This window comes from Phoxinus phoxinus, assembly GCF_949152265.1.
Source record: "Phoxinus phoxinus genome assembly, chromosome: 13".
NCBI lineage: Eukaryota > Metazoa > Chordata > Actinopteri > Cypriniformes > Leuciscidae > Phoxinus > Phoxinus phoxinus.
This window is the reverse complement of record NC_136888.1, coordinates 705,001-717,178: the sequence shown is the minus strand read 5'-3', so window position 1 is coordinate 717,178 and position 12,178 is coordinate 705,001. Positions and strand designations below refer to the sequence as shown.

Genomic DNA, 12,178 nt, shown 5'->3' with positions numbered 1-12,178 from the left:
GTCAGCGTCTCTTTCACTGTCAGTGCTTCACATCGCCACCTAGCGGCCTGGAGTGCACACTACATCTAATTTCACACACTGTTGCGTCACCATACGCACGCAGATTCCCCCCCATAACGCTCGTCTAAACGCAGAATAAACAGTGATAACACAACGCCACTCTTGCGTTTTCTCTTCAGATCGTGTCCGTGTAAACACAGCCTCGGTCTGGTCTCAAGTGTCGTTACTGGCACAGAACGGTCAGTGATTGTAGATGTGCTGGAAGTGACGTGTCTGACGTGTGTGTGTGTGTGTGTGTTGTGCCGGCAGTGAGAGTTTCGCGCGTGTGAGAGCGGTGGTCATGACTCGAGATGACTCCAGCGGCGGATGGCTTCCTCAGGGCGCCGGTGGCCTCAGCCTCGTCTCCGTACTCAAGATCAGCCGATCCGAGGCCGAAGACCAGTTCCTCATCCACGGGGAGCGGCTCAAAGACAAATCGGTAACGGTGACATCATCGCACTCACAGGAAGTGTGTGTTCGGCGCTGCTGCTGATGTCATCAGTGAACAGCCAGACACACACTCCCACCAAACTGTGCAATAGCAAACATTGTAAATGCAGTTATGTCCAGCAGTCAGGTTGACGAAAGCCTCTGGCAGATTGAGGCGTATTGAAACTAAAAACGGGAAGGAATTGAGGAGCTTTCCACAGGAGCTTCTGCAGAGGTCAAGTGTGACCGGCTAGAGGTCAGCCGATTGCTGGTTGCCGACTGCAACTTCACAGCACTAGCCTATATCGGTTTTATTAATATTTTGCAGTAGTTTTATTTTCATGTTTTCTGTTTATTTTAGTAAAACTTAAATATTTATATTATATTTTATATTTATATTATTTTAGTACATCTAGTTAAACTAAATAAAAATTAAAAATGTTGCCCTGTCAAAAATATCTAATCTTTTCTTTTCTCTCCTTTAATGTTTAATTTCCAATGTTTTTTTTATAGTTTTAGTTTGAATTAAAATAATCCTGACTTACGTGTTATTTAATATCACTTTCATTAATATTCTGAAGTTTTTTTTGTATATTTTCTGTTTTAATTAAAAAATTTTAGTTGAAGTTTTAGTAATTTTGTTGGGATTTTGACATTTTTTGTTTGTTTATATAGTTTTATTTAAGTTTAAGTTTTATTTTTTGTACATCAAAATAAATGAGAAATGCTGCCTTGTATGGAAGCTTGTTTCCGCCACTGAATAAAAAATTAAAAAGTGAATTGTGTCTTCTAATCTTACAATTCTGACTTTATTTCTCAGAATTGCATGTTTATTTCTCACAATTCTGACTTTATAACACGCAATTGTGAGATATAAAGTCAGAATTGTGAAATGTAAACATGCAATTCTGAGAAATAAAGTCAGAATTGTGAGATAAAAAGTTGCAATTATCTCTTAAAATGTTTAATTCTGTGGTGAAAACAAGCTTCCATAGCCTTGGTCTTGTTTGTAAAAATATTTGACTTAAATTAACATTTATTTGAAATGCCGATTTATTTTTTCTAATGGTTTTAGAATAAGTTGTAGTTGTTCAGTGTTTGAGTGTGCCTGAGCGAGTCTGACCCCGTGTGTAACGGAGAGCTTCGTCTGGTCCTCAGGTGCTGCTGGACTGCTGCATCCGCAGGGATCTGGTGTATAATAAAGTCAATCCCATCTTCCACCACTGGAGGATCGGCAACATGAAGTTTGGACTGACCTTCCAGAGCCCAGCGGACGCCAGGGCCTTCGACCGAGGGATACGGCGGGCGATGGAGGACATTAAACAAGGTGAGCGTTTAGTGTCGTCACTGTGTGCTAATAAAGCTAGAAGCTTCTGTGCCAGTCAGCAGTGTGACGTCTGTGTGTTCACTCTCATTGCTCACCTTGTAAAAACATGAACGGAAATGTTTTACAACAATGTAAAATGTGTGCTACAGTGTATCTCATTTCTGAAATGCGTTTTCATCATGGACTGTAAGATATGGGCGTAGTGTCCGTGACGTCACCCGTTGTGTCTCTGAAGAGCATTTTTAAAGCCCAAAGTGGGCGGAGCCGGCCGTCGCCATCTTGGCAGCGGAAAAACGAAAGTGGGCAGAGAGGCGGATTAGCTGAGGTGACGTGACGCTAGCAGACAGTTTCTGGGATTGAGTCTCTTCTGCAGCCAGCCTCTAGTGGCCGGTCGATGAACTGCAGTGGTCACTTCCGTGTTGGATCCAAGAGAGACCAGAAGGTTGTCGCTTGGTTTTAATTCATGATATTCACACTTTAGTCAGAAACACATTCACAGATGTTAAACATGTCACTTTATCCTCGCATTTGTCAACATTTGAACTGATTTGATGGCTATTGTCTTCTGTAGAGCTGCTTATGGCTGAAATTCAATTTAGCAACATAACCACTGTTCAGAGATGACCCATTAGCTTTGAAACTGTATAAAGCACTGTAGAGATAGCTGTGGCCGCTTTACAGCTGTGTGAATGTAGAGTAGATTATATACTGTTACACATTGGATTTGCAATTGCTTGTTAGATGTTAAAAGTATGTTTTTTAACTTGCGTTGTGTGTGCAGAAGCTTCACGGCTTTAGAGGCTCTGAACCTCTGTTTAAGTTCAGCTTATTGTTGTTGCTCATGACGTCAGTGCCGTTGTCCTCGCGCTCGTTCCTGCGGGTCGAATTATGCCAGTGTGTGTAACGCAGGTCTACAGTGTTCCTCCTGTTTGTGTAACGCAGGTCTACATTTACATTTACATTTATTCATTTAGCAGACGCTTTTATCCAAAGCGACTTACAAATGAGAAACAATAGAAGCAATTAAACTAGCAGTAGGACAACAGTATGTAAGTGCTATAACCCTTCACTGTACAATCCAAGTTTTTTTTTTTTTTTTTTTTTTTTTTTTTTTTGTAGAATAGAAAAGAAAGTGTTAGTGTTAGTAGTACTGGATCAAGTGCTCAAGTGCTGCCGAAAAAGATACGTCTTCAGCAGTTTCTTAAAGATGGCTACAGACTCAGCAGCTCTGGCTGAGTTAGGCAGATCATTCCACCAGCAGGGAACAGTCATGGTGAAGGTCCGAGAGAGAGATTTCGTGCCTCTTTGAGTTGGCACCACCAGACGCCGCTCGCTTGCAGAGCGTAAGTTTCTGGACGGCACATAAGTCTGAATTAGTTCAGGTACAGGGGAGCAGTGCCAGTGGTTGTTCTGTAGGCAAACGTCAGTGACTTAAATTTGATGCGAGCGGCAAACGGCAACCAGTGCAATTTCGTGAGGAGAGGAGTGACGTGTGCTCTCTTCGGCTCGTTGAAGACCACTCTAGCTGCAGAATTCTGGATCAGTTGCAGAGGTTTGACAGTGCAAGCTGGGAGACCAGCCAGGAGAGCATTACAATAGTCCAGTCTGGATAGAACAAGCGCCTGAACAAGGAGTTGTGTAGCATGCTCTGATAGGAAGGGCCTGATCCTTCGGATGTTGTACAAGGCAAATCTGCATGACCGGGCAGTGCTAGCAATGTGGTCTGTGAAGTTCAATTGGTCGTCAATTACAACTCCAAGGTTCCTGGCTGATCTTGATGGAGTTATGGATGACGAGCCTAGCTGGATGGTGAAGTTGTAATTAAGTGCTGGGTTAGCCGGGATTACAAGTAGCTCTGTCTTCGCAAGGTTTAGTTGATGGTGGTGGTCCTTCATCCAGCCGGAAATGTCTGTCAGGCAGGCTGAGATGCGAGCGGCTACCGTCGGATCATCAGGCTGGAATGAGAGGTAGAGTTGTGTGTCATCAGCGTAGCAGTGGTAGGAAAAGCCATGTTTCTGAATCACAGATCCTAGTGATGTCATGTAGATTGAGAAGAGAAGTGGTCCAAGCACTGAGCCCTGAGGCACACCAGTGGCTAGATGTTGGGTCTTTGACACCTCACCCCTCCACGACACCCTAAAGGACCTACCCGAGAGATAAGACTTGAACCACTGGAATGCAGTTCCCGAGATGCCCTTCATCTTTAGGATTGACAGGAGGATCTGGTGGTTAACTGTGTCAAAGGCAGCAGCAGATCCAGCAGGATGAGAACTGAGGACTTGGAAGCTGCCCTTGCCAATCTCAGAGCTTCAATTACTGAGAGCAGAGCAGTCTCAGTCGAGTGTCCGCTTTTGAAGCCAGACTGATTGTTGTCCAAGAGGTTGTTCTGCGTAAGAAAGGAGGAGATCTGGTTGAAAACAACTCGTTCAAGTGTTTTTGCGACGAATGGAAGAAGGGATACCGGTCTGTAATTCTCTAGATGTGCTGGATTTAGAGTGGGTTTCTTAAGCAGTGGGGTTACCCGAGCCTGCTTGAAAGTTGTAGGAAATGTGCCAGTGTAAAGAGATGTGTTTATGATGTGTGTGAGTGTGGGTATAACAGAAGTAGAAATAGCTTGAAGTAGGTTAGTGGGAATAGGATCAAGCGGACAGGTAGTAGGGCGATTGGAAAGGAGGAGTTTGGAGACTTCGGTCTCTGAAAGCAAGGAGAAAGAGGGTAGAATGTGTGTGTTAGCTGGTAAACTGTGTGTGTTAATTTGTGGATTAGTAAATTGGCCGCTGATGGTGGTAGTTTTGTTTATGAAGAATGTGGCAAAATCATCAGCTGTTTGGGTTGATGAAGGAGGAGGAGGGTTAAGAAGGGAGGAGAAGGTTTTGAAAAGCACGCGAGAGTCAGAAGAATTGTTAATTTTGTTGTGATAGTAAGTCATTTTAGCAGTAGATATGTTAGCAGAGAAGGAAGAGAGGAGGGATTGATAAAGACCAAGGTCAGTATGATCTTTGGATTTGCGCCACTTCCTCTCTGCACCCCTGAGTTTAGCACGATGTTCACGGAGAACATCAGATAACCACGGGGCAGAGGGAGAGGCGCGGGCTGGCCTGGAGGAAAGGGGGCAGAAATTGTCCAAGCAGGATGTTAGAGTGGAGAAAAGAGTATCAGTTGCACTGTTAGTATCTAGTGCTGAGAGCTGGTCTGGTGGAGGAAGTGTGGACGAGACCAAAGAGGATAGACGAGAGGGTGAGAGTGAGCGTAGGTTCTGCCGAAAGGTGACCTGTGGAGGAGTGCGTGTTGTGTTCTGGGGCAGGTTGAGGTTGAGAAAGGTGACCTGTGGAGGAGTGCGTGTTGTGTTCTGGGGCAGGTTGAGTTTGAGAAAGGTGACCTGTGGAGGAGTGCGTGTTGTGTTCTGGGGCAGGTTGAGGTTGAGAAAGGTGACCTGTGGAGGAGTGCGTGTTGTGTTCTGGGGCAGGTTGAGGCTGAGAGTGAGGAGGAAGTGATCTGAGGTGTGCAGTGGAGTGACAAGAGCATAGTCAGTGGAGCAGTAGCGTGTGTAAATAAGGTCCAGTTTTTTACCTGATTTGTGAGTAGCAGCAGTCGATACTCGTTTGAGATCGAATGAGGCAAGCAGAGTGTGGAAATCAGCAGCTTGAGGTTTTTCAAGGTGGATGTTGAAGTCTCCAAGAACTATGAGAGGAGTGCCATCCTCTGGGAAGGATGAAAGTAGCACATCAAGGTCCTCTAAGAAACTGCCAAGCTGACCTGGGGGACGATATATAACTGCACAATGAATTTTAATAGGACTAGTGATGGTAATAGAATGGGATTCAAATGAGTTGTTGTTACACAGAGGTGGTAAAGTATTACATTTCCAATCGTTTGAGATGAGCAGACCGGTACCTCCACCCCTTCCAGTCAGACGAGGGGTGTGTGAGAAAGTGAAGTTAGTGGAGAGGGCAGCTGGTGTGGCAGTGTCCTCAGGTCTGATCCAGGTCTCAGTCAGGGCCAGAAGGCTGAGACCTGAATGAGTAGAAATAGATGTAATGAAATCAGCTTTGTTAACTGCGGACTGGCAATTCCAGAGACCAATAGGAAAAGAGAAGATAGTACTAGAAGACATGGGAAGGGTACGCAGGTTGTTAGGATTGTGCCGCCTCCGACGTGTGACATTGGATTTACGAATGTTAGTAATAGTAGGGATTGTAAAACACATGGTGTAAGAGCTCACAAACAGAAAGATCAGTTGAAATTTGAGTAGAAGAGAGAGGAAATAACAAGATGATAAAACAAACAGCGAGAAAGTAATACTCAAGTGCCTTGCCGGTGTCCTTGCTCGGTGGAGTCGCACAGGTAGAGTCGTTGGTCTTTACACTCTTCGGTCTTCACACGATGAGGGCTTCACGCCGCCGCCACCGCTGCCGCGGAGCACTAACCTATTTATACACGCCTAACACCTGATTGTTGAATACAGCTGGCCACTCCCCGCAGCGAAACTCAAAAGTCACGACCCAAACAAATGCCACGTGCGCTCGCGTTTTGCCCGAGTAAAACACAGTAAACAACACAAAGTTTCCTAAAAACAAAGAACCGCGCTCAAATTGACTGAGAAAAGTAAACACTCACTCACTGAAGTTCTCTCTTGCTGTTCGACTGCTTCTTCTCTGTAGCGGGAGGTCTACAGTGTTCCTCACGCTTGTGTAACGCAGGTCTTCAGTGTTCCTCCCGCTTGTGTAACGCAGGTCTACGGTGTTCCTCCCGCTTGTGTAACGCAGGTCTTCAGTGTTCCTCCCGCTTGTGTAACGCAGGTCTACAGTGTTCCTCCCGCTTGTGTAACGCAGGTCTACAGTGTTCCTCCCGCTTGTGTAACGCAGGTCTACGGTGTTCCTCCCGCTTGTGTAACGCAGGTCTACAGTGTTCCTCCCGCTTGTGTAACGCAGGTCTACAGTGTTCCTCCCGCTTGTGTAACGCAGGTCTACAGTGTTCCTCCCGCTTGTGTAACGCAGGTCTTCAGTGTTCCTCCCGCTTGTGTAACGCAGGTCTACAGTGTTCCTCCCGCTTGTGTAACGCAGGTCTACAGTGTTCCTCCCGCTTGTGTAACGCAGGTCTACAGTGTTCCTCCCGCTTGTGTAACGCAGGTCTACAGTGTTCCTCCCGCTTGTGTAACGCAGGTCTACAGTGTTCCTCCCGCTTGTGTAACGCAGGTCTACGGTGTTCCTCCCGCTTGTGTAACGCAGGTCTACGGTGTTCCTCCCGCTTGTGTAACGCAGGTCTACAGTGTTCCTCCCGCTTGTGTAACGCAGGTCTACGGTGTTCCTCCCGCTTGTGTAACGCAGGTCTTCAGTGTTCCTCCCGCTTGTGTAACGCAGGTCTACAGTGTTCCTCCCGCTTGTGTAACGCAGGTCTACAGTGTTCCTCCCGCTTGTGTAACGCAGGTCTACAGTGTTCCTCCCGCTTGTGTAACGCAGGTCTACGGTGTTCCTCCCGCTTGTGTAACGCAGGTCTACAGTGTTCCTCCCGCTTGTGTAACGCAGGTCTACAGTGTTCCTCCCGCTTGTGTAACGCAGGTCTACAGTGTTCCTCCCGCTTGTGTAACGCAGGTCTTCAGTGTTCCTCCCGCTTGTGTAACGCAGGTCTACAGTGTTCCTCCCGCTTGTGTAACGCAGGTCTACGGTGTTCCTCCCGCTTGTGTAACGCAGGTCTACGGTGTTCCTCCCGCTTGTGTAACGCAGGTCTACAGTGTTCCTCCCGCTTGTGTGACGCAGGTCTACGGTGTTCCTCCCGCTTGTGTAACGCAGGTCTACAGTGTTCCTCCCGCTTGTGTAACGCAGGTCTACAGTGTTCCTCCCGCTTGTGTGACGCAGGTCTACGGTGTTCCTCCCGCTTGTGTAACGCAGGTCTACAGTGTTCCTCCCGCTTGTGTAACGCAGGTCTACGGTGTTCCTCCCGCTTGTGTAACGCAGGTCTACGGTGTTCCTCCCGCTTGTGTAACGCAGGTCTACAGTGTTCCTCCCGCTTGTGTAACGCAGGTCTACAGTGTTCCTCCCGCTTGTGTGACGCAGGTCTACAGTGTTCCTCCCGCTTGTGTAACGCAGGTCTACAGTGTTCCTCCCGCTTGTGTAACGCAGGTCTACAGTGTTCCTCCCGCTTGTGTAACGCAGGTCTACAGTGTTCCTCCCGCTTGTGTAACGCAGGTCTACGGTGTTCCTCCCGCTTGTGTAACGCAGGTCTACGGTGTTCCTCCCGCTTGTGTAACGCAGGTCTACAGTGTTCCTCCCGCTTGTGTAACGCAGGTCTACAGTGTTCCTCCCGCTTGTGTAACGCAGGTCTACAGTGTTCCTCCCGCTTGTGTAACGCAGGTCTACAGTGTTCCTCCCGCTTGTGTAACGCAGGTCTACAGTGTTCCTCCCGCTTGTGTAACGCAGGTCTACAGTGTTCCTCCCGCTTGTGTAACGCAGGTCTACAGTGTTCCTCCCGCTTGTGTAACGCAGGTCTACAGTGTTCCTCCTGCTTGTGTAACGCAGGTCTACGGTGTTCCTCCCGCTTGTGTGACGCAGGTCTACGGTGTTCCTCCCGCTTGTGTAACGCAGGTCTACAGTGTTCCTCCCGCTTGTGTAACGCAGGTCTACAGTGTTCCTCCCGCTTGTGTAACGCAGGTCTACAGTGTTCCTCCCGCTTGTGTAACGCAGGTCTACAGTGTTCCTCCCGCTTGTGTAACGCAGGTCTACAGTGTTCCTCCCGCTTGTGTAACGCAGGTCTACGGTGTTCCTCCCGCTTGTGTAACGCAGGTCTACAGTGTTCCTCCCGCTTGTGTAACGCAGGTCTACAGTGTTCCTCCCGCTTGTGTAACGCAGGTCTACAGTGTTCCTCCCGCTTGTGTAACGCAGGTCTACAGTGTTCCTCCCGCTTGTGTAACGCAGGTCTTCAGTGTTCCTCCCGCTTGTGTAACGCAGGTCTACAGTGTTCCTCCCGCTTGTGTAACGCAGGTCTACAGTGTTCCTCCCGCTTGTGTGACGCAGGTCTACAGTGTTCCTCCCGCTTGTGTGACGCAGGTCTACAGTGTTCCACCCGCTTGTGTGACGCAGGTCTACGGTGTTCCTCCCGCTTGTGTAACGCAGGTCTACAGTGTTCCACCCGCTTGTGTAACGCAGGTCTACAGTGTTCCTCCCGCTTGTGTAACGCAGGTCTACAGTGTTCCTCCCGCTTGTGTGACGCAGGTCTACAGTGTTCCTCCCGCTTGTGTAACGCAGGTCTACAGTGTTCCTCCCGCTTGTGTAACGCAGGTCTACAGTGTTCCTCCCGCTTGTGTAACGCAGGTCTACAGTGTTCCTCCCGCTTGTGTAACGCAGGTCTACAGTGTTCCTCCCGCTTGTGTGACGCAGGTCTACAGTGTTCCTCCCGCTTGTGTGACGCAGGTCTACAGTGTTCCACCCGCTTGTGTAACGCAGGTCTACGGTGTTCCTCCCGCTTGTGTAACGCAGGTCTACAGTGTTCCTCCCGCTTGTGTGACGCAGGTCTACAGTGTTCCTCCCGCTTGTGTGACGCAGGTCTACAGTGTTCCACCCGCTTGTGTGACGCAGGTCTACGGTGTTCCTCCCGCTTGTGTAACGCAGGTCTACAGTGTTCCACCCGCTTGTGTGACGCAGGTCTACGGTGTTCCTCCCGCTTGTGTGACGCAGGTCTACAGTGTTCCTCCCGCTTGTGTGACGCAGGTCTACAGTGTTCCTCCCGCTTGTGTAACGTAGGTCTACGGTGTTCCTCCCGCTTGTGTAACGCAGGTCTACAGTGTTCCTCCCGCTTGTGTGACGCAGGTCTACAGTGTTCCTCCCGCTTGTGTGACGCAGGTCTACAGTGTTCCACCCGCTTGTGTGACGCAGGTCTACGGTGTTCCTCCCGCTTGTGTGACGCAGGTCTACAGTGTTCCTCCCGCTTGTGTAACGCAGGTCTACAGTGTTCCTCCCGCTTGTGTAACGCAGGTCTACGGTGTTCCTCCCGCTTGTGTAACGCAGGTCTACAGTGTTCCTCCCGCTTGTGTGACGCAGGTCTACAGTGTTCCTCCCGCTTGTGTGACGCAGGTCTACAGTGTTCCTCCCGCTTGTGTAACGCAGGTCTACAGTGTTCCTCCCGCTTGTGTAACGCAGGTCTACAGTGTTCCTCCTGCTTGTGTAACGCAGGTCTACAGTGTTCCTCCCGCTTGTGTAACGCAGGTCTACAGTGTTCCTCCCGCTTGTGTAACGCAGGTCTACAGTGTTCCTCCCGCTTGTGTAACGCAGGTCTACGGTGTTCCTCCCGCTTGTGTAACGCAGGTCTACAGTGTTCCTCTCGCTTGTGTAACGCAGGTCTTCAGTGTTCCTCCCGCTTGTGTAACGCAGGTCTTCAGTGTTCCTCCCGCTTGTGTAACGCAGGTCTTCAGTGTTCCTCCCGCTTGTGTAACGCAGGTCTACAGTGTTCCTCCCGCTTGTGTAACGCAGGGCTACGGTGTTCCTCCCGCTTGTGTAACGCAGGTCTACAGTGTTCCTCCCGCTTGTGTAACGCAGGGCTACAGTGTTCCTCCCGCTTGTGTAACGCAGGTCTTCAGTGTTCCTCCCGCTTGTGTAACGCAGGTCTACAGTGTTCCTCCCGCTTGTGTAACGCAGGTCTACAGTGTTCCTCTCGCTTGTGTAACGCAGGTCTTCAGTGTTCCTCCCGCTTGTGTAACGCAGGTCTACAGTGTTCCTCCCGCTTGTGTAACGCAGGGCTACGGTGTTCCTCCCGCTTGTGTAACGCAGGTCTACAGTGTTCCTCCCGCTTGTGTAACGCAGGGCTACGGTGTTCCTCCCGCTTGTGTAACGCAGGTCTACAGTGTTCCTCCCGCTTGTGTAACGCAGGGCTACGGTGTTCCTCCCGCTTGTGTAACGCAGGTCTACGGTGTTCCTCCCGCTTGTGTAACGCAGGTCTACAGTGTTCCTCCCGCTTGTGTAACGCAGGTCTTCAGTGTTCCTCCCGCTTGTGTAACGCAGGTCTACAGTGTTCCTCCCGCTTGTGTAACGCAGGTCTACAGTGTTCCTCTCGCTTGTGTAACGCAGGTCTTCAGTGTTCCTCCCGCTTGTGTAACGCAGGTCTTCAGTGTTCCTCCCGCTTGTGTAACGCAGGTCTACAGTGTTCCTCCCGCTTGTGTAACGCAGGTCTTCAGTGTTCCTCCCGCTTGTGTAACGCAGGTCTACAGTGTTCCTCCCGCTTGTGTAACGCAGGTCTTCAGTGTTCCTCTCGCTTGTGTAACGCAGGTCTACAGTGTTCCTCTCGCTTGTGTAACGCAGGTCTTCAGTGTTCCTCCCGCTTGTGTAACGCAGGTCTACAGTGTTCCTCCTGCTTGTGTAACGCAGGTCTACGGTGTTCCTCTCGCTTGTGTAACGCAGGTCTTCAGTGTTCCTCCCGCTTGTGTAACGCAGGTCTACAGTGTTCCTCCTGCTTGTGTAACGCAGGTCTACGGTGTTCCTCCCGCTTGTGTAACGCAGGTCTACAGTGTTCCTCCCGCTTGTGTAACGCAGGTCTACAGTGTTCCTCCCGCTTGTGTAACGCAGGTCTACAGTGTTCCTCCTGCTTGTGTAACGCAGGTCTACAGTGTTCCTCCTGCTTGTGTAACGCAGGTCTACAGTGTTCCTCCCGCTTGTGTAACGCAGGTCTACAGTGTTCCTCCCGCTTGTGTAACGCAGGTCTACAGTGTTCCTCCCGCTTGTGTAACGCAGGTCTTCAGTGTTCCTCTCGCTTGTGTAACGCAGGTCTACAGTGTTCCTCTCGCTTGTGTAACGCAGGTCTTCAGTGTTCCTCCCGCTTGTGTAACGCAGGTCTACAGTGTTCCTCCTGCTTGTGTAACGCAGGTCTACGGTGTTCCTCCCGCTTGTGTAACGCAGGTCTACGGTGTTCCTCCCGCTTGTGTAACGCAGGTCTACGGTGTTCCTCCCGCTTGTGTAACGCAGGTCTACGGTGTTCCTCCCGCTTGTGTAACGCAGGTCTACGGTGTTCCTCCCGCTTGTGTAACGCAGGTCTTCAGTGTTCCTCTCGCTTGTGTAACGCAGGTCTTCAGTGTTCCTCCCGCTTGTGTAACGCAGGGCTACAGTGTTCCTCTCGCTTGTGTAACGCAGGGCTACAGTGTTCCTCCGGCTTGTGTAACGCAGGTCTTCAGTGTTCCTCTCGCTTGTGTAACGCAGGGCTACAGTGTTCCTCCGGCTTGTGTAACGCAGGTCTACAGTGTTCCTCCCGCTTGTGTAACGCAGGTCTTCAGTGTTCCTCCGGCTTGTGTAACGCAGGGCTACAGTGTTCCTCTCGCTTGTGTAACGCAGGGCTACAGTGTTCCTCCGGCTTGTGTAACGCAGGTCTTCAGTGTTCCTCTCGCTTGTGTAACGCAGGTCTTCA

At 49.8% G+C, this 12,178-nt stretch overlaps 1 protein-coding gene across 1 annotated transcript in view; it reads left to right on the top strand.

Annotated features, from left to right (window-relative positions):
- spred1 (sprouty related EVH1 domain containing 1) overlaps window positions 1–12,178 on the top strand; it is a 42,273-nt gene that overhangs the window by 21,512 nt on the left and 8,583 nt on the right. The window contains exons 2-3 of the mRNA XM_079632881.1: window positions 310–478; window positions 1,627–1,795. Of these exons, the coding sequence (XP_079489007.1) occupies window positions 310–478; window positions 1,627–1,795 (338 nt within the window). The remainder of the gene's footprint in view (window positions 1–309; window positions 479–1,626; window positions 1,796–12,178) is intronic.